Below are 22503 nucleotides of genomic sequence, written 5' to 3' on the forward strand. Positions count from 1 at the left end.
TCCGTACTCCATCATCAATGAAAAAGTGATGTTATTTGAGAGTGCTTTGCCTAATGCTCAGAGAAATTCTCAGCAAGATACAAACGACACATGGGAGTTTTAGCACACAAAAAAGGATGGGTGCTACACCCGTCATATTGCACTCGCACGTCTCTTTCAAATTGAACGTGCTGTCTCTCAGCAGCGCGTGCTGCACAGAAAGAGTTTTGAGTCGCACCCTATCCCTGATTTATTATAGTTCGAGATCGAACCCTTCGGTTCGCTTGTTCGTTATTCGAACTTCGCATCGAATGACAGTTCGACGGCGCTTAGAATGCGCAGGTATATGACACTTTCCTACTGCACAACTTTATACGGTTGCTATGCAACGCAAGTCCGACGAACCAACATGTGCCTACAAAATGTCTGCTAGCAGCTCGTGCACATATTACACAGTTCGCGCTAACATTCGTGCAACTTGCACAAATGTTCGCGCATTGGATGCACTGTGTTATCAAAGCTTAACACAGTCAGATCACTATTTCGCAGCGCAAACGTATAAAAGCAAGGTAAGTCCATGAGATAGGTTATTTTATTTTATTTTTTTACAGTAAGCTAGTTAACCTACCTGGATAGATGGACCTTGCCGCGCAAAATTTCCCGTTTTCTATTTTCGGCACAAATAAAAACACAAGTTCAGTTTTTTTTTCTACAGATAAAAGAACAGTACTTGTTTTTGTATTTCTTTTCAGTATTCCGACCTAACCATGTTTAAACCTGTTTTTTATTCACTCATTTTCCCTTTGTTTGCATTTTTTTTATCTTACCATCATCGATACTGTTGGTTAGCTTAAGAGTTTTGTATGATTTTTTTTTCTCTATATCATTATCATCATCATCATCATCATCGTCAGTATAGAATCAAACGAGCGTGTTTGTGTGAGTGTACGTGTGAGTGTGTTTGAATAGTATCAGTTTTCAATATCTTCAAATCTGTGGGTTGGTTTTGCTATTGTTAATACGATTCGGTAACTGTTTTTGTGTGTGTTTTACTTGTCTTGTATAACATTTCGCGAACCGTTTGAGAGTATCTGTTTCGCCTGTTCATTGATTGCTTGTATGTCGCTTTCAACTAGGTAGTAGTCGTAGTTGTTGCTGTTGCGGGCCTGATGGTGTTTCAAATTGATGTATGTTTGTGTTTGTGTGGTTGTGGTGAAAGAAGGATATTTTTTAAAATTGCAACTGCTTGCTGCAAATCACGGGAAGCTTATAAGAGTGGTTTCTGTTTGTCTTTCTACGATTAAAATGACGTCCGCCATTTTGTTCAACTTTATATCAAGTGAGATTTGTTTTCCTTTGTTTCGTTTCCATCTAATGTTAGACGTGAGTATGCTGTTATGTATTCCTTTCTTTTTTTTTTGGTTTCTTGATCAATATTATGCTTTGTTTATTTGTTTCCTTAAATTCAATCAATATCGATTAAATCTGATAACAATTAGAGTTGTGAAAAAAGAAAACACTGAAATGCAAAACGTTGTAGTTTTCGAGTGTCTTTTCATATAAATTTCGTACGAGTTTTCACGTGTGATAGTGATATTCTTCATTCAATGAAATCGAAATAGAGAATGTAAAAGATTAAGCTAAAAATTTGCCTCATTCTGCTGACATTCAATTTAGCAATAGGTGTTTGATGGTTTCTTCAATCATCCATGTAGTTTCGCATTGTAAGTGTCATCCTTATTGTAATGCAGCCTACTTGTGTGAATGTGTGTGTATGAGTGTGAACTCGTGATTCTCACAAATTGTTACAGATTTAAAAATTAAGGCAGTGGTGAAATAGAAATTTCCTTACACATCTCGTTACTCATTTTTCTTTGTTATATCCTTTAATAAGTATTTGTTTTGTAAACGCTTTTTTATTTTATTTCTCACTTTTATCAGGTTCAATTATTTGTTTACCGTTCGGATTCATCAGATTATTGATCGCTCGTTATTATCGTCCACTGTGGCCGTTCTGGGGGTGACAATCTGGACCGTTGCCTAGCGACCAGCAGTTTGCTTCGTTAATGTCTATAATAGCGGGTATATTAAGCTCGTAGCTCGTCGGTCTCTGCCTACTGCGATTGAAAATGAAAAGAATTGGCCTCTGCTAAGGATGGTAGAACTCATTGCACATCTAAATTTGCACAGAGGTGGAGCTTCGTTGATGGTGTGTGTGTGTGTGTACAGGCTTTTCTCAGTTTATTGTAAAATCTGGGGCAAAGGCAACGGACCAGTTTGTCGATTCCGGGCGTTCCTCGCTTTTGACGAGGTTTTGTTTGGTACTCTTTGCTTTAGCTTTGTTTTACTTTTTGTATTCGTTCGTTTAATACTTCTTCATTAATACGTTACTTAAAGTATGTTCCAATAGTGGCAAGAACGTTGCAGAAATATAGGTAAAACATGCTTCAAATTCAACAACAACATTTACAAAACTAGTCGAACAGATACAATTTAAACATAGTGACTATTACGCTTCAAATCGTCAGTATAATTTTTGCTTTGCAATTCGAATCAACTTAATCCGACTACCGGTAGCTGGAAAATTAGAGTATATAATCTCATTCGAATATGATAATACGAGTTTGTTCTCTCTTGTTTAACTGTATGATTAATAAATATCTAAAAGGTAAGTTCAGTATTTCCTCGCAGCGAGTGCACCACGCGCTGGGAGTTTGTAGAAAGTTAGTTCCGCTACGATAGCTTGTATCGTGACTACATTACACCGTCATTTGGCGGGGGGCTATGGAATGTCATTCTGCAGTAAAATTTCATTTCTCTGATTTGCTATCTTACTCAATGTATTCGGTTCTAAGCTATTCTGGTTTACTTTCTTATGTGTATGTTTTCTTCATTTTTATATAGATTAACTACATTTAGATTGTCAAAATTATAGTAAGATTTTTCCATGTTATCCTCATTCAGTTTTGTTCTTTGTTTGTTTGTTCACTAGAGTGACTTTTTTCGCTTGTTGTCGCGTTGATGTCGTTTTTTTTTTATTTTTTTACGGTAGTCATATCCTAATAGAGGTTTTTCTATTTATATGTTTTATCTGTTCTGTATTTTGCTTCACTGCTCTGTTGGATGCGACACAAATATGTTTGTTTGCTGTTTTGTTTCGATAAATAGAGTTATTAGATTACACTTGACCCTTCATTTTCATTTCCCTCTCTTTCGCTAATGCCCGAAGGGTGCTTATGATTTATTTTATCGCATATGTAGTGAAGATGTGTGTGTTTCAGTGTATTCGTAAAGTGCTGATGTTTATTCTCAAATATTTTCCAATGTTGGTTGACTGATTTCGTCCAAAATGAGTGCCTGTGTGTATTGATGCGAGTTTCAACCTTCTATTTGTTTTTACATGTATGTGTAATTCGATAACTTCCGGGTGGGGCTAACCTCCGGAAGTTACTCATTACTAGCTATTCATTTCGCGTTTCTGTTTTTTGTATGTATTCGGAGAAAAGACATTTTCTTTGCACGGATATTTGAAATGATTGAATTTCACTATTATCACAATAATGATTTAATATGTTAAATTTACTTCTCTAGTTGTATGATTAAAGTCAAAAGGATAATATATTTTCTTGTTTTTTTTTTATTCTTCATTCATATATAATATAAAGTGCAAGATTAAAGCTCCATTTTGTTGTTTCATTTTTTTGAATGTATTATATTCTTTTTGTGTATTCTAATATATATCGTCTTCCGTTCTACATGTCGAGATGCACAGTCGAGATGACGCATCGCATAAATATGGTTAATTATTGCTACTAAAGAATGGAAGTTTCTAGTTCTATTCATAAACCGATAAACACGCTAGCTTTTGCTTTCACTTTCGTTTCAGTGTGTTCTACTGCTCTCAAGTACACTGAGATTAAACACAAAAATCCAGATAGTAGTAGGCGGTGTATGAGAAGCACTTGATAGAGAACGCGCTAGAAGCGAGAGACGAGTAGAGTGGCGCGAGTTCTAGTCTTAGTAGGCTACGTTTGGCATCGCAGTGCGGTTGCTAGGCAAGAGGTATCGGTTACGACAGGGTGCACGAAAAGCGCATTTGGTTTTGAAAATTGTCCTGATTTCTAGGAAGGAGAGTTGGAACTGGAGGCTGGAGATTACTGGGACAGTTTGTTGATTTCTGGAGAAAAATGTAAAGAAATCATAAGCATTCGAGTGTATGGGCTGAGTTCTGAGAAAATTGAGAGTACAGTCAGTGACAAAGTTAGTTACCAAAAGCCGGTTTTCAATACAAAATGCCCAAGTTTGGCGACCTGTATTTCAGCTTATGGTAGTCCGAATTGGCTGAACTACAAATAACCCGAAGTTTTGTGTATATTCAGCTCAATAAATTCAGTCATTTTCTTAGCCGTTTCAGACGGTTGGTCAAAGAGAAAAGTAAGTAATTGAGAGATTTATCGATTCAATTTTAGGGGGTTGTTAACCATGCCAGTAAAGTAAAAAAAAGTTCGTTTGTCCCCCTTTACCGCTCAGAATACGTTCGTTTATACCGTTATAGGTTGTCGAAACAACCTACCTTCTACTTTGCTGGACGTCAACCCTATCCTCTCCTCAATTTTATTGTTATCCTTAACTTCGGCCAAACGCGAGTTTTACGGTTTCCCAAAACTAACAGAGATTAGTAAGAAGCAATTATGAATGTGTAAAAAAATCAATTGAATTCGGCTCCGTTATGCGTAGTGGCGCTTGAGCCTTGTCAAAAAATCCCTCCAAACTTTTCAAAAGGGCAGATTTTTCCAGGATTCTTTGAATAAGTTTTAAACCAAATGATTGTACAGATTTAACAAAAAAAAATCCTTCCTTCCCTTTCAAAATTTTTTCAGAAAATTTTTTCTGAATTCCTCTACCAAACCAATTAAAAATTTGTGCAAAGTTTCACATCAAACTGATAAAAATATTAAACCAGGATTTTTTTCATGTTGCAAATTTACTAGAAGGATTGCTACTTCAGAAATGTCTGCAGGATTTCATCTACGGATTCGTGAAATAATTTTCTCATGTGTTTTCCTAGGATACCATTGCAATTAACTTAGGGCTTACTCTGGAACACATAGGCTATCAAGAGGTAAGACAAAAATTCAGAATATAGTGTACTAATTTCTCTAGAGAATTCACCAGGTATTCTCAACATCATATACTTCTTAATAGATGGTTTCACTTAATTTGCCAAAAAATGCTCTTGAGATTCAAAGTACTCTTTGACGGAAAATCCTGATTTCTGTTGAGAATTCTGGAAGGATTGTGTAGAGACTCTTGGAAGGATCTTAAAGGAAATTGTGGAAAAATGCAAATGTGAATCCTGAAAGAGCTCTGAGAAAGATTCTGGAAGGGTTCAAAAGGAAATTCTGGAAGGATTCTGATGAGAATTCGGAAAGTATTCTGATGATAATCCTGGCCAGATTCTGTTAAGGACCTCGAGAGACTAAGAATTTTGATTCTGATTCTGACCATAATCCTGCAAAGATTCTAAATTTGAAAGGATACTGTTGATAATACCGGGAAGATTCTAATGAGAATTCTTGGCAAGATACCTGATTAGAAACCAGGCAGGTTTCTGTTGAAACTACTGGAAGGTTTATTGTATCATACTGAAAGGTATTCAACGATAATCCTAGAAAGAATCTGATGATAATTCTTCAACGATTTTCTCAAGAGTCATGAAAATCCTAGTTTCCGATGAGATCCCTGCAAAATTTCCGATGAAATTCCTGGAATCCCGATACGATTATAATGAAAATCCTGATTTCTGAGAGTTTTGGAAGGATCTTGATGAGAATCCTGGATAGGTTCTGAGAAGAGTTCTGGAAGGATTCCGATGATAATTTGTAAAAGGATTCAAATGATAACCCTGGCAGAATTCTATTGAAAATCTGGAAACGATTCTGATAATAATCCTGCTAAGATCCTGAATTTGGAAAGATTCTGATGAGAATACTGGGAAGTTTCTTATGAAATTGCAGAGAGAACTCTGATGAGAAATCTCTGAGAATTCCTATTAGAAATGGGAAATATCTGAGAATTCTTATTAGAAACCAGAAAGGATTCTGATGAGAATCCTGAGAGCCCAAGAAGCACACATGTTATAATTGAGGCAAAATAACTCGTATATAACCAGATCTGGTCATATAAGAGTTATTCTGCCTCAATTATAACATGTGTGTTACTCGGGAGGATTCTGATAAGAGTCCTGAGAGGATTCTAATGAGAATACTGAGAGGATTCTGATGTGAATCCTGAGAGGATTGTAATGAGAATCCTGAGAGGATTCTAATGAGAATACTGAGAGGATTCTGACGAAAATCCGGAGGGGATTCTGATGAGAAACCTGAGAGGACTCTGATGAGAATCCAGAAAGTATTCTGAAGAGAATCCTGAGAGGATTCTGATAAGAATTCTAAAAGGATTCTGATGAGAATCCTGAGAGGACTCTAATGAGAATCATGAGAAGATTCTGATGAGAATCCTAAAAGCATTCTGATGAGAATTCTGAGAGGATTCTGATGAGAATCCAGAGAGGATTCTGAAGAGAATCCTGAGAAGATTCTGATGAGAATCCTCTGAGGATTCTGACAAGAATCCAGAAAGGATTCTGATGAGAATCCTAAGAGGTTTCTGATGAGAATACTGAGAGGATTCTGATGAGACTCCTGTAAGGATTTTGATTAGAATTCTTAGAGGATTCTGATGAGAATCCAGAGAGGATTCTGACAAGAATCCAGAAAGGATTCTGATGAGAATACTGAGAGGATTCTGAAGAGACTCCTGTAAGGATTTTGATGAGAATTCTTAGAGGATTCTGATGAGAATCCAGAGAGGATTCTGATAAGAATTCTAAAAGGATTCTGATGAGAATCCTGAGAGGACTCTAATGAGAATCATGAGAAGATTCTGATGAGAATCCTAAAAGCATTCTGAAGAGAATCCTGAGAAGATTCTGATGAGAATCCTAAGAGGTTTCTGATGAGAATACTGAGAGGATTCTGATGAGACTCCTGTAAGGATTCTGATGAGAATTTTTAGAGGATTCTGATGAGAAACCTGAGATGATTCTGATGAAAATCCAGAGAGGATTCTAATGAGAATCCTAAAAGGATTCTGATGAGAATCCTAAAAGGATTCTGATGAGAATTCTGAGAGGACTCTGATGAGAATCCGGAGAGGATTCTGAAGAGGATCCTGAGAGGATTCTGATGAGAATCCTGAGAGGGCTTTGATGAGAATCCTTAGAGGATTCTGATGAGAATCCTTAGAGGATTCTGATGAGAATCCAAAACGGATTCTGATGACAATCCTAAGAGGTTTCTGATGAGAATACTGAGAGGATTCTGAAGAGACTCTTGTAAGGATTCTGATGAGAATCTAGAGAGGATTCTGATGAGAATCCTTAGAGAATTCTGATGAGAATCCTTAGAGGATCCTGATGGGAATTCTTAGAGGATTCTGATGAGAAACCTGAGGGAATTCTAATGAGAATTCTGAGAGGATTCTGAGAGGATTCTGATGAGAATTCTGAGAGGATTCTGATGAGAATCCTGAGAGGACTCTGATGAGAATCCTGAGAGGATTCTGATGAAAATCCAGAGAGGATTCTGATGAGAATCCTAAAAGGATTTTGATGAGAATTCTGAGAGGATTCTGATGAGAATCCAGAGAGGATTCTGAAGAGAATCCTGAGAAGATTCTGATGAGAATCCTCTGAGGATTCTGATGAGAATCCTAATAGGTTTCAGATGAGAATACTGAGAAGATTCTGAAGAGACTCCTGTAAGGATTCTGATGAGACTCCTGTGAGAATTCTGATGAGAATTCTGAGAGGATTCTGATAAGAATCTAGAGAGGATTCTGATGAGAATCCATAAAAGATTCTGATGAGAATTCAGAGAGGATTCTGATGAGAATCCTGAGATGATTCTGATGAGAATCATGAGAGGATTCTGATGAGAATCCTTAGAGGATTCTGATGAGAATCCTTAGAGGATCCTGATGAGAATTCTTAGAGGATTCTGATGAGAAACCTGAGAGGATTCTAATGAGAATTCTGAGAGGATTCTGAGAGGATTCTGATGAGAATTCTGAGAGGATTCTGATAAGAATCCAGAGAGGATTCTGATGAGAATCCATAAAAGATTCTGATGAGAATTCAGAGAGGATTCTGATGAGACTCCTGTAAGGACTCTGATAAAAACCTACATAGGGTTCTAGGGAGGATTGTGGTGTTAATTCTGGAAGGATTCGTTAAAAAATTTTAAGTGTGCATCAAAATTCTTCCAGGATACTCATTTGAGTAAAAACTTCCAAAATAAAGCCAATGCTTCCTAAATAAAAATGTGTAACTTTGTTACTCAACCATATTCACAGATTTCTTTTGAAGTTTCTGTAGTGATTTGTTTAAGAATTCTGTTGTAGATTTCAAAAATAAATCATCAAGGATTTCACAAGAGTTTCTCCTAGGAATTATTCTAGAGTATTATCCATGATTTTTTAAAAAATTCTGCCATATCCTACTTCAGAAATTCCAAAAGTGATTTCTGAGGAAATCGCACCAGGTATATTTCAGGAATTGGTGATTCTAACAGGAAATCTTTCAGAAATTTCTTAGATTTTCTCCAAAAATTTCATTGAAAATTTCTCAGCTAATTTTTTTAGAACTTACCAAGGAATAAATACATAACATCGATGTCATTAATATTTTCCCAAACGATTCCTTCGGTAAACTATAAGAAATTTTTACAGATACATCAACAAAAAACTGCTAAGAATAGTTTTCTAGAAAAGATTTCCTATGCTATTCCTCATAGGATATTTCCATGTTTTTTGAGGGATAACACCAAAAAATTTTATTCATTAAAAGTATTTTCAAACTTGCTCCATGAGAACAATAAAAGAATTATTGTTCAATCTCAAGACATTTTCCAGGATTCCTCAAGAGATTGCTACTCCTACCTAGGGAGAAGATTCCATTCATGGATTTTCAAAAGGTTTGTCCAGAATTTCTTGCTACAGGATACTCCTAATGGTTTTTGCTACAAAGATCTGCATGGATTGCCATGATTTTTTTAGAGGATTACACCAGGATTTTTGCAGTCAAGTATTTTTTAAAGTTCTCTTTATGAGATCAATGCAATATTTTCTCCAGAGATTCTCCTTAGGAGGAACACATTGAGAGCTCCTGATATTCCTCAAAAGATTGCCTCAGAAACTCCTAAAGAGAAGATTTCTTCCATGAATTATTGAAAATATTCGTCCAAAATTACATCCTTGGATTACTCCAGGATTCTGCTGATGGTTTTCGCAAAAAAATAACTTCGAGAATTTATCCCAAAAAATATCTAAGATTTCTTTCAGGAAATCTTTTAAGAAGTTGTTCTTTCCTTTTCTTAGATTTTTTTAAAGAATTTGCCAGACATTTTTCCAGGATCTCTTTTAAAAGATTTCCCTCGTTTTCCTCTTTTCATTTTATTAGATAACTCCAAAACACAGAAATTCCTCCACAAATTATTACAAACACTTCTCAAATGATTGCCTGTTCTAGATTAAATCAACATCAATGTTGTCCGAGATTTTTTCAAAGATTCCTCAAGGAATTCTCCTAACAATTCTTCCATCACTGTCTAAATATTTCACAATAGATTTAACTCCATAGTTTCTTTCTGGACATTCTTCAAAGTTTACTCTTCAGTTGCTTCCAAAACATCTTTCATCAATTGAAATCTGTGGAAAAGAATTTTCTAAATTTCTCGAGGTTTTTTTCCACATGCTGATCTATTCAGCGTTTTTCAGATCATGCTCGCCAGAGCACTAGGTGCTCCTCAAAGTCTGGACAGATGTTCACGACAGCTCATAAAATATCTCCAAATGTTGTCAAATATCTTTAGTTTTGTTTGAAAATACACTATGAATTTTGTGAAAAATGCTATCAAATATATTTAATCATAACGAAATATATGATCACAAATATTGAATTTTCAGCTTAATGCACTCTTCACTGTTGATTTTTCTTATTAAAAATTTGAGGAGTGGTTTCAATTCACTTTCTAAAACACGTTATGGTTGATAAAAACATCCTAACAAATAAACTAATTGTCTGTGTCAAAGAAGAGATGCCATTTATCGTTGCACCTTTACAAGATTTCCATGCACTATGTTTCAAGAGAGTTAATTATGAATATATTGCTACTAAGCTATGTTTTACTTGTATGAACATAACTTAAAAAATTTCTTAACGAGAGCAATTCTACTGGTTGAAACCATCTTATTTCGGAGTATTTTTTGCGGAAAACCAAATACAATTCCGTTTGGATGCCAAGCAACACCAATGTAAGTATATCTTTTCAAATTGTTTTCAAACTAAATAAAAAAAAAATGAACATTAAAGTCTGTTCTCGATTTTGATAGGCTTTCCAGGATCGATCTAAACGTTTCAAAATTTCCGGATTTCAAATGAACAGATGCTCCGCGCAGTATTTGATTTTAAAAAGTGCTCCGTGAGCCAAACAGTTTGAAACCCCCTGATGTATTTAACGAAGGAATGCTCTAGAGAAAATTTCAATACAAACAATAGAAATTGCGGATATGAAATTTCACTTAAAAAGCATGTCTGAGCTTGGTACGATGCAAATGCGATTTATGTTTGCCATTGAGTTCATGTAAGAGCTTGAACATTTAGCGCACAAATTTGTGTAAACACAGAATCGAATAAAAAAATCTCAGCAACCATAGAAAAAGAAGACCGACTTCGCGAGTCTCATCTCAGACTGAAACATGTGAAAAGTTAACCACAGTGTACTGCAATTTGTCAAACTAGAGGTCGTGTGTAGTGCTAGAATTGATAACTAATGTGAGTCCGACTATTACTACGTCCCAAAATGCGTCACATTCCGTTGTCGCACCTTATCGCATTTTGTGGGGACAACTCGTTGCCTAGCAACCACGACAGGTGAAATAAAATTCATATTTAGTATTGCACGATAGTCGTGCTGGGCAATCCAAGAAGGCGAGCGAAAGCGATAACAGCTAAAGGGAAGGATCGAGAAGGACCGCGCTTGCTATTTTTCTTTTCTGCAAATTGCAAGTGGTGCCAAACATGCAAGTTTATGTGAGTGATTCAAATCTGGTAGATTTGGGCGCACTGTAACGCGCCCCCGTTGCTGGTGAGTATGTGTATTATGCTTATCATCCTACTTCAACATCAATGGATTTTCTATTTTTTTATGTTTCTTGCTATTAAATAGATTCAATCTTTTACTCTTCTCGTGTTGTATATGGAATAATAGTTCAAAAAGTTTCCACATTTTACTCCTTAAATATAAAACGGGTGTGTGTTTGTGGTGTATAGTAAATAACAAGGTGCCACATTAAATAGTAGAAGTAACAGAACTACGAGATTATTTGGCCTGGATTTATCTTACTTTCCGTACTGATTTCTCACAACATTTTTGCTTTCAAAAGACATGGAAACTCATACGGATTATCATTTTCATTTGCACAAGCTAAGCTATTGCCGGCGTGTGATGCTGAGCATTTTGGTGTCGATATTTGTTCGTTTCGAATGGTTTCACAGTATCTAAGTTAGTTTTCAGCGAGAGGAAGACCGAAATGTAGACTGGTTTTGAAACACACTAGCTGGAAAACTGGCCGAAGTGCCATAGCAAAAGTGGTTTGTTTTAAGGGTAACATCACGATATTGAGAAAATTCCTATTACGATTCACCTACGACATCTAGTTGGGGTTTTTTTTTTCTCGCACATCTTTGGATTCACACCTGCTGGCTTCTAGCTATCAATGGATCAATCGTTTGGTGGATGTTGTTGAGCAGGGAATTTCGATTTTCGAATCTACGCTAAACGGACTGCTGCATTCCAAAAAACGGGCTAAATTCCTTAGATGTGTTGCACAAATTCCGGATTGAGATAGGAGAATCCGTTGAACTCGGTCTGGTCCAAGTTCATCATGAACAGCTTATCCGTCGGTGTCAGATCCGTTTTCTCCGAAGTGAACTGACGATCAAAGTTCGACACATCCTTACGATGTTTCTACAAAGAAAATCAAAACTCAATTTACTTTAATCATTCTCATGCATGAAATAACTTACGATCTTCGGTTTGAACGGTGGCTGCACCTCACGATTCTCGATCTTTTCCCAATCAATCCGACGGAAGAACGCATGGGCCCGGACGTCCTCTTCGCCACGGGCTCCACACCCCAAACGTTTCTGCGGGTTCTTGGTCAACAGCTGTTCAATGGAAGGATGAAAAGTTTAACAAGTCACCTCTCCCTCTCCAGTTGATCAAGCACACTTACCCCCTTGCAAACATCTTTGGCTTCCTTGCTCAAACTCTTCGGGTACGACACGTTGTGATCGGTGATGGCCGCAAACAATTCCTCTTCGTCTTCTCCGTCGAACGGCGGTTGTCCCACCAGCATTTCGTACAGAAGCACACCGTAGGCCCACCAGTCGACCGATTTTCCATATGGTTGATACAAAATAATCTAATCAAGTACAAAAAACAGGTTCGATCACAATCGAACGATAAATTCTTCCATAGAACGGGCTCACCTCCGGCGCGATGTAGTCCGGTGTGCCGCAGAACGTTTTCGTGGTTTTGTCACCGACGATGCCCTCCTTGCACATGCCGAAGTCGGCGATCTTGATATGTCCATCCTGGTCCAGCAGCACGTTGTCCAGCTTCAGGTCGCGGTACACGATGCCCCGGGTGTGCAGATAGAAGAGCCCGATGGCGATTTCCGATGCGTAGAATCTGCAGAAAAATGGTTAAAAATGGTCATCGATTTTGTTCCTCTATGAGTCAATATTGGAAAAACCTCAGACTATTGGGAATATAAGTTATGGAACAGGATTGCCATGGAAAGCTTTTAGAAACAACCATGTAATTTTGGTTCTCCTATTGTTTCATTAGTCGTCAAAGCCAACAACGGCTGTGTTTATCCATAAAAAAAAAGAAATAAATTACATTTTACACGTCAGTTTTTTTACTGTCACCAACCATTTACCACACAACCGATAACAAAACCATGCCTCACATCCCACCGACAGTGAAATAATTATACCGTAATTATCACGCTTCGGACTACACAAACACATTCATTTTGTAAAACACCAACCCCGAGGTGCAGAAGCAACCCGAAACTAAACCAACCGTCCGTTCGTCGTGCGGAAAATTGCGTGACCGATCAACTATCACACGCCTTAATCCCATGTTAAGCCGCCGGTTTGGATGCGGAACAACAGCATAATTAAGATCGAAAATCACCGCGTCCATCATGTCGGAACCACCACACCGACAGTGTAGTAGTGGACTGTGCGGAACTCAATGAATGGCCGACTTGTATAGTGAACCGGCGAGAAAGACGCCCATCACCACGTGGATGACCAACTACAGTATTGGACAATATGTTTGCAGCTTTTTTGATTTTTCGTAGGTGAATTTCATCCAATGTAGTGTGTGGTCTTTTGATTCCGTTGTATGCTCCTATGAAATGAGTAACGGAATTGAGATAAATCGTGTTCGGTTCGCATTGAGCGAGTGCAAAAAGATATTCGTGTTCAGTCGAGGATGGATTACTAACTGGTGAGCTCGTTCCATGCTTATGATAACTTTACGTTCCAAACAAACTATAAACAATAATAAATCTATGAGCTGTTTAGTGGAATACCTACAACTAAATGAAAAACACCTAATTTAATATTATACTATTTGATTCCACTTGAGTTTGTATCCTTTGTCAGATACGCGTATTTCAATCTCAATTGTATGGTCGCCTTCAGTGTCTTGTACTAGACTCGACTCTAGTCGAGTTTAGTACACGACACTGGAGACGGCCTTACAGTTGAGGTCGAAATACACGTATCTGTCAAAGGATACAAACTCTAGTGGAATTAAATGGTATAGTACTAAATTCGTTTTTTCATCTACTTATAGGTATTCTACTAAACAGCTCGAAGATCTATTATCATATGAAAAAACTTACTACTTGCTACTAAGTATCTCACCCAGAATTAAGTAAGAACTGTATTCAGGATTGCTTCATCTAGCCCAGTTTTTGTTTAAAATTATATCAAAAATAATAAAACGGTTCGTTACTAAACTTGGTTTTCATTTGTTAATAATTTTTCGTCAAAATTAAACTTGAGCCGAATTATTAACACTTTGCAAAAAAAACTATGCATAAATATATGGTGAACTTGTTTCTGACGTGCTGCGAAAATGTCATTGAAATCGATCCATAAATAATTGATATCTAGCTTACCAAAAATGATAATTTTATCTGCTAATTTGAAGAATTTGCAAATGCCTTGTCCAATAGTGTAGACGGATAAACTGGGGTATGGTGGTGTCTAAGGGTAAAACTAATTATCCCTTCCTTTCTTTCAGCGCGATAATGGTGAAAGGTGGCTCCGGAATTTGGATCATTGTGAGGAAAATGTGTGAAGGAACCACAAGCGCCGAACTGCCAGCGGAAGACGAACGTTGCTCGAGGAAATTATGTTATTCGTTTTGACTTGTTTTACTACCGCTGACGATTTATATGTGTTCCGATGCGAGGTTCAGACTACTAATTCGATTTAAAAAAACGACTACGGTACCAATTTTCGGAGATGGTATCATGGGCGTAGCCAAGATTTTCAATAAGGGAGAGAAGGTTTCATATCAGATTTCCTACTTTGCACTGTTCAAGAGTTTGTAACAGAATTTCCTCAATATCGCAAACGAGTTTTAATTTAGGATTTTTGGAAAATATATCCACCACTATTCCAAGTATTTTTTTTCTATCTTTATTACCGAGATTTTTAGCCCTGGGCTAGTTCATCTCGGGACCAACGGCTTTACTTCCCTTCCGAAGGAAGTCGTCACTGAAATTTTTAGTGACTATCTCGGGGATGGGATTCGATTCCAGGTCCTCGGCGTGAGAGGCGTGTATTCTAACCACTACACCAGGTCCATCCCCCACATATTCCAAGTAGTTCTATAAAAACAAATCCAGAAACTTAACTAAGTACTAATATTTTTTTCAATTTACGAAGGAATTATTAGAACATGTCTAAGAAACCCACTAATTGAACTTTTACACTTCACTTTTGCAGAAGTGAAGTGAAGTTTTAAAGTTCAATTAGTGGTTTTGTAAGAGTTTCACTAACGACATATTTAGCATTTTTTCAATAGGTTTCTTTTATTATAACCTCTTGAATTCTTTCGGAAATAACACACGGAATTCCTGTAAGGATTGATTTCGGCAAATTGCAAACAGTTTTTTAAGGCATCACTTTAAGATTGTTTCTGCAAACTTCGTGGATTCCGTAGCCGTAGCGTCATCAAGGCATTTAGTCGCAGGAAGTTTGGGTACGATTCCCGCCTCAGGCCGAAAAACTTTCCAAAAGGAATGTTTTCCGACCGTGCCAGTGGGCGTTGCATGCTGTCTAGTGTCCGTTGTCTATTGTGACGCTTCCTGCAAAAGGCAAATAGCCCAAGGAAGGATTAAGGTGAAGATGAATCGAAGCCAAAGTTCAAATTTTCAAGAGCACGGATCCGAAGAACCTAATATCAATCAAGTCAATGTGACGTTATAATTGTTAGAACTTCGTTTCTACTCGGCTTCCAACAAAAATTTACTCAGTGAAGTATATGAGAACACATTTAAACTTCTTGGAACATTTTCTAAATAAACTTTTCCGAGTTTAGTTCTGAAATACTTTCAAAATTACGTCAAACACCCGAAAAAAAATTTCAGATTGCTAAAACGAGAACGTAGTAAACTTTGAACTCTCGTGCAGAATTCTGACACTGCTTACGAACGCCGTACAAAACGCCGCGTTCACCACGAAATGCACTCTGAAGCTCAAAATATAAAAAAACACTACTTGTACAAACTATGTTGAGCACATTTAATTCTTAGTTGAGGAAACTAGTTATGTTTTTCTCCCATTATGTTCAACTTTCGCACTGAAATATATGACGTTCTTGCCATGGCAATAATTTTCATTCCACGTTCAAGTTTCAGCTCTTTTGGGGTCATATCAGAGTTGGGAAAAGTTCTGAGATTCACACTACAGTAGGCAAGCGTAGTAAATCACAGTCAGCGAAGCCAGTGGAACTCACGCCCACGGCATAAAAATTAACAAGGCAGTCTCTTTACTGATGTAAATATCAAGTTTCATTGTAAACATGTGACGTCACTCCTATCGTACCATATACCTTCCGGACCACTAGATCATTTTTTTCGAAAATTTGTTCGAGGTGGATAGGAATGACGTCGTCAAGAAGCTGTCAGTTTTCGGAATATATCACCTTCCTAATTTTAGTACACCGTGCTCACGCCTATGAGGCTCTGCACAAAATTTTACCTCTCCCTTTCACTTTTTCATGAAATTTGTAAACAACAAGGCCAGTAAAAGTCAAAATCCCATGTTATACCAAAACAATGCTGGCAAAATGCCTTGAAAATAGCAAAACATTCGTTGCTAAGGGTAACCCAAAACTACTGTAGAAATGTGTTCTATTTTCCGCTGCATTTCCCGCATTTACAGCCCTCAATGACACTACTGATTAAAAAAAATTATGCACCCATCATTGGCTACTTGATGAGATTTACAAATATTTAGCTACTGTAGTGAGAGAGCCCCACGTGATTTTCGCGAAATTCAAGCCTACTACTATTACCATTCCCAACCCTGGTTCAAATTTATGAGCTTATCAATGTTCAAGCCTACTTGATCTTTCGTTCAAATGTTTGAACTGGAACGCAAAATGATCGCGTTCAAATGCAACACTGATTTCTGCAGAATTCATATGAAAATCTCTTTGTTGACTTCTTTAAAATCTCCTTCTATACCTTTCCACAACTTGTCAAGAAATTTGTACATATTTTCCCCATATTCTTTTTGAAATTTCATGCAAAGTTATAAGTAATTTTATTCAAAATTAATTCCCCTATCGGCAGCATATTTGTATTTACAACAAAAAGAAAATTGAATCGCTAAAACCTTTTTTACTTTTAAACGGTTTTGCAAAATTCTTTCACAATTGATAACTTTGAAGTCGTGGGATCGGTGGGATGGTGGAAGGCAACAGTGTGACGTTAAAATAAAATCTCTCACTGTTGTTCGTAGACATGCAAGAACGATTCCATTAATTTTCACAATTTTACATCTCAATTTGTCCAATTTGACTTTTGTGTTTACGAGCTCAGGTTTTTTTTTTCAAAACACCGTCGGCTGGTTTAAGCCGTAACATGACAACACTAGTTACGCTTAGGAGTGTTCAATTTGACATCTACACTGAGCCAGAAATTGCGTACGAATTTCATAAGAGAACGCTTGTGAATTGATTTCTTGACTGGTTTTCTCTCTTTCATAAGACTCTTATGAAACACAAAACGTCCGATATTCACAAGAAATTCTTGTCGTTATCATTAGAGATCTTATGAATATCTTTATTTTCCTAAATTCAAAGAGCGATTCTCTAAATACATAATGGTCCTAAAGAATTCCATAATTGATATCTATGATCCTTCATAAGAGTATCTTATGATATTATACCTATTTATATTATGAGCGCAATGATCGATGGAAGTTCACAAGTTTTTCTTATGAGTCTCATTAGATGCTTCTTATGTCTTTATTCCAAAAGAATTTCGTATGAAATTCTTACGAGGTTTTTGATAGGAAGTCGACTGTTTTTCACAAGTGTTACTAATCATTGGCATACGCGCGCTTATGAATCTCAATCGTGAATATTTTGTTATTAGCATCTCTCCACGTAATTCATAAGATTTTCGTATGAAATTGTTAAGAAAATCGTACTCCATTAGATTGTCTTATGAATGCCAATGATCAATGCGTTTGATATCCAAAAAGAGTTTCTTATGGAATTATATCTGTCTATGTAATGAGTGTTATTTCATAAGTCTGTTGTGGAATGTTATAAGATTTTCGAATGAAGAACAAAATACTTCTTATGTCGTTATTCCATAAGAAATTCTTATGTACCTCATACGTTCCGTTTCCTCAGTGTAAGAGAGCCGAAGGAGATGCAAAGTGTGAAAGAGAATGTTTAGTCGTGAAGGACTTACTATCCAGGCTATGGAAAGCTGTAGAGATGGTCGGGTTTCACATTTTTCAAACCCGAACCCGACCCGTACCCGACTTATTTTATTTCTTAAAACCCGGACCCGACCTGAACCCGAGACTGTAATTGAAAAGCAAACCCGGACCCGACCCGAACCCGAAAAAGTTTTCTAAGAAAAACCCGAATAGAACCCGAGATGAAAGGATGATAAATTCATTGTTTCTGATGCATAGGGAAGCTTTTAGGTTGTTATTCTGTTCACCATTCTCACCAAACCCGACCCAAACCCGACAAAACCCGACTTTTTTCAAGCCCGAACCCGACCCGTACCCGATAATTTTGTAGCCCTCAAGCCCGACACGAACCCGAAAAATTTTAAATTTTCAAACCCGAACCCGACCCGAACCCGTCGGGTTCGGGTTCGGGTCGGGTTTCGGGTTTGAAAACCCGAGACCCGACCATCTCTAGAAAGCTGTTTCAAAGAACCATCAAACTAACCAAAACATTTGGTTTTAGTGTGGTTTTGTGAGTTACATGAAACATCGACTGATGTAGGTTTCACTGTAATTGAAAATTCATTCGCCAGGTGGCGCTAAAACCTCTTTTATTTAACATTCTTATCAAAATCTTTAGACACAGCTAGAAAAATCAGCATCAAGGCTATCTGGTGGTAACAATGTAGTTGAGAATTCAGCCGCTAGGTTTCTTCAATCTTTTATATCTTTAGATTCTTATCAGCTAGAAGCATTGCTGTAAACATTCAACACTTTGCGCGACGTTCGTTTCGTTTCCATGGTCAGCAGTCACAGCACGAGCTTTAGAATGAACGTCGACAAACACGAAAAAGTGTCAATTAAATGTCGTCTATCATTTTTGTATCATGTTTTGCATAGAATTCAGACATCGGATCATAAACAACATGTATTGTTTGATCTTGTCTGTTATGTCGAATGTGACACACAAGCAAAACAGAAACATACAAAACCGTATTATTTCCGAAGCTATCGTGTTCAGGGGCATTTAATTGACATTTTTCTTTTCGACATTCGTTTGATCGCTCTTGTTGTGCATGTTTAAGGGAAGCGCTGCTGAATATCAGCAAAAACGTGTCGACTACCGTGATTGCTTACAACACTGATCTTGATACGCTAGAAGATTGGTGTCGTAGGTAAAATTATTCTGCGCCATGGTTTTCTGGCAGGGAATAAATAATTTCGAAATTCACTAGTTAGGTAGCTTTAATATCAATTTTATTTACACTTCTGTACTGCCGTTATACGCATAATTGTCCCATGTTCCAAAATATGCAATTGAAAAAAATGCGTTTAACACATTTAGGCCTCGTTTTGACCAGACAGGTGAGAAGGTGCTTTTTTAACACAAACTTAGATCAATGTTCAACGTTATGCATTAGAATGAACAAAAGTTGAATCGCCACTTATTAAACGTCTCCAAAGATTTTCATTCGACTAGCCAAGATTGTTTTACTAATGAGCTGAACAAGACATGTTTCCCCCAATTAAAAAGCCAATATTCCACTAAACAAACGTATATGTATAAAAGGATATTCAGAAGACGAACTAACGTTTTACTTGCGTCGCACTTCAGCTATTTCCACATGTTTAACATAAGCATGAATAAGAGCTGAATAAGTATCTTATAAAATCTTAATTCAACTTCAGTGTATTTTAAGAACAGTTGATCCAATAGAGGCCAAAATGATGATTAACAAACACATTATTCAGCAATAAATAAGTCTTGTAAAAGCGATCACACTATAGCTAAGTTTCATAAAATGGACAAAATATCCGAAATTCGTGTTGTGTTCCGAACGCATTTCAAAGCTTGAAAACTTTTTAAATAGATGTTCAGAAAATAAACATGGTGAGCCTCCAGAAATGTAGGATTATTTTGAAAAACAAACATTTGAGCTAAATATTCCTAGTAGAAGCGAAGTACTGACAAACAAAGCGTGATATTGACCTGATTGACATAAAAGATTTGAAGACAACATCAAAATTGCGTTTGTTTTTTGTATGTGGTTAATTTTAGATGATATCGTTTCCAGATCTTTTATATATTATATCTATCAAGTTAATATCACTTTTAGCTATCCATATTATGATTTGCTATTGTTAAGCTTTTTTCGCCTGCTCGGGATGTTGTTCCGTACAAGAAAAATGGAAATTTCTTTGGCAGAATTGAATTAATAATTTCTATAGCGAGCTACATTTGAAATGATATTTCTTCACAACTGAATAGTGCGATCTAATAAAAATGATTTACTTGGCCATTTCTCAAAAAAATCCCAACAAAAATTCGAACATCTTTCTATTCAGGCGCATAGTTCTCAGAACACTTCAAATGATTTATATATATTCATGCAGAGGACTATTTCTTTAATGCAAAATAGGTTTATGAAAAATACAAATCAATAATATAGTTAATAATTACAAATATAATTTATAAAATAAATGAATTTAAATTTAAGTTAATGAATCTTTCAAATTGAAGTTTTGAACAATCTAAAACTCATTATGAAATTAGATTAAGGTGAAGATGCATCGAAGCCAAACCTCAAATTTTCAAGAATATAAATCTAGAGAACTTAACATCCGTTCAAGCTGAAAACTCAATCGATTGGTCACAACCAGCGTGTGACCAATCGATTAGGTTTTCAGCTCGAACCGCTGCGCTGTCTGGTTCTCTAGATTTGTGCTCTTGAAAATTTTAAGTTTAGCTTCGATGCATATTCACCTTAATCATTTCAGATTGATTTCACTTTGTGTAAATAAACATGATTTTTGACCCTCATTGATATAAATTTTCTCACTGTGCGCTAAAAATAGCCGACTGAACTCAGCTTGGATCAGCACTAAACAGTAGCTGAATAATAGGCTTGTTCAGTTGTTGATTAGCGTACCATGTGTTGATTAGACGATGCCGAATAGAAGCTCAAACATGATCAATATTCAGCTATGAGAGGTTTATATTTTGCACTGGACGATTCATTCATCAATTCTAGGATGGCGCAGATGGCAAGGCATACCGCTGACGATTGGAAGGTCTCGAGTTCAAATCCAGTATCCAGGTGATTTTTAAATATGATTGTTTATATCATGATAATTGTGTACACTACATTAGAAGCGCCTAGAAACTATTTTTTGTTTTTTATTTGTTTTTAATTATTTTTGTACCAGTCGTATAAATGCTGAACTAAATGCTTGTTAAACGTTTTAAAAGCTAAAAAATAAACTTGGAATTCAACGACATGCTTTAAAGTTTCTCCAAATTTGTGTGAACAACGTCTGAACAAAGGTTGGCCATGAAAATTATTAAAATGTTATTAAAAATGATGCTGAATAAAACTGCCATAATGTAGTTTGTTAAATAAGTGAATGTTAGTTGGGTTCTACGCATAACAGTCCCATTTCTAGTAGAGACCAATTATGTGCTAAGCATACTGCTGTAGATGACCGTTCTTATATATAGATTGTACCGAATGTAGAGGACGTTTATCCTCAAGACTATGTTAAGGAACCTAATGAAGGCTCAAGTGACATGTGCCAAACGGAGCCACGTGTGGGGAAGTGAAGTCTTAAAGTTAAACTTGATTTTTCGATGGATGAAAAGCAAAGTTTTCTGTATGTGTGATAATGAGAAAATGTATGAGTTAGTGAAAGAGAGATTAGATGAGTAAGTTAGAGAGTTTATAAGATGTAATAAATTCCTATATCGACTCTTCCAGCTGTAGGTTTGACAGAAACTCATCTGCGAATTCAAGGTTGTTCTGCGGAGAGAATATTCAACTTAACATTAATGACACAAATCTTCACACGTTATAACATTTCTTTGGACTTGGTTTGCAAAATCATGGTTTGCAAATTCGATACATCGCCAAATTAAGTTTTAGAACCACCAACATAGTTGCCACTTGCACCGAAGAACCAGTTATCCGGAATAACTCAGTATGTGGTCAGGTCGTCCAAAACCTCTTGAACTATTATTCTTTTGACTTGATTTGTAAATTCATGGAGTTTGATATGTCGCAAGATAGATATCAGAACCGCCAATATAATGCCCACTTCCTCTGGGGAACAGGGTATCCAAAACAACCAGACATGTTATCAAGTCATCCAAGAACGTTCGAATTACCCTTCCTTCTTTAGCCTTGATTTGGGAATTTATGAAGTTTAATGTTGCCAGCAGTTTAATGTTGGTTTCAGAACTGTCAGTTTAGTGGCCATTTCCTCCAGGGAACCGGGAATTTGGAACAATCCAACATTTGGTCAAGTCATTCGAATACATTTGAACCACCTTTAAACTTGATTTGCAAATTCATGAAAACTGGTATGTGGCAAGCCAGGTTTCAGATTCGCCAATA

At 36.7% G+C, this 22503-nt stretch overlaps 1 protein-coding gene and 2 long non-coding RNA genes across 11 annotated transcripts in view; 1 reads left to right on the top strand and 2 right to left on the bottom strand.

Annotated features, from left to right (window-relative positions):
• Positions 1–4961: 4961 nt before the first annotated feature.
• On the bottom strand, positions 4962–6147 carry LOC110679865. Its single transcript, XR_002502765.1, has 2 exons — positions 5450–6147; positions 4962–5358 (listed from the first exon to the last, which is right to left on the bottom strand). It is a non-coding gene; the product is annotated as an uncharacterized LOC110679865 (long non-coding RNA).
• Positions 6148–9038: 2891 nt separating this feature from the next.
• Positions 9039–22503, bottom strand: part of LOC5568580 (protein kinase C, brain isozyme) — a 332166-nt gene continuing 318701 nt past the window's right edge. For all 9 annotated transcript variants that reach the window (XM_021855855.1, XM_021855848.1, XM_021855849.1 and 6 more), the window contains 4 exons: positions 12593–12794; positions 12337–12525; positions 12128–12268; positions 9039–12068 (listed from right to left, as the gene is read on the bottom strand). In XM_021855855.1, coding sequence (XP_021711547.1) covers positions 11916–12068; positions 12128–12268; positions 12337–12525; positions 12593–12794 — 685 coding nt within the window. In that variant the 3' untranslated portion in view covers positions 9039–11915. The remainder of the gene's footprint in view (positions 12069–12127; positions 12269–12336; positions 12526–12592; positions 12795–22503) is intronic.
• LOC110679866 lies at positions 13025–14814 on the top strand. Its single transcript, XR_002502766.1, has 2 exons — positions 13025–13476; positions 14430–14814. It is a non-coding gene; the product is annotated as an uncharacterized LOC110679866 (long non-coding RNA).

The sequence above is a fragment of the Aedes aegypti genome, chromosome 3 (genome assembly GCF_002204515.2).
Source record: "Aedes aegypti strain LVP_AGWG chromosome 3, AaegL5.0 Primary Assembly, whole genome shotgun sequence".
Lineage (NCBI taxonomy): Eukaryota > Metazoa > Arthropoda > Insecta > Diptera > Culicidae > Aedes > Aedes aegypti.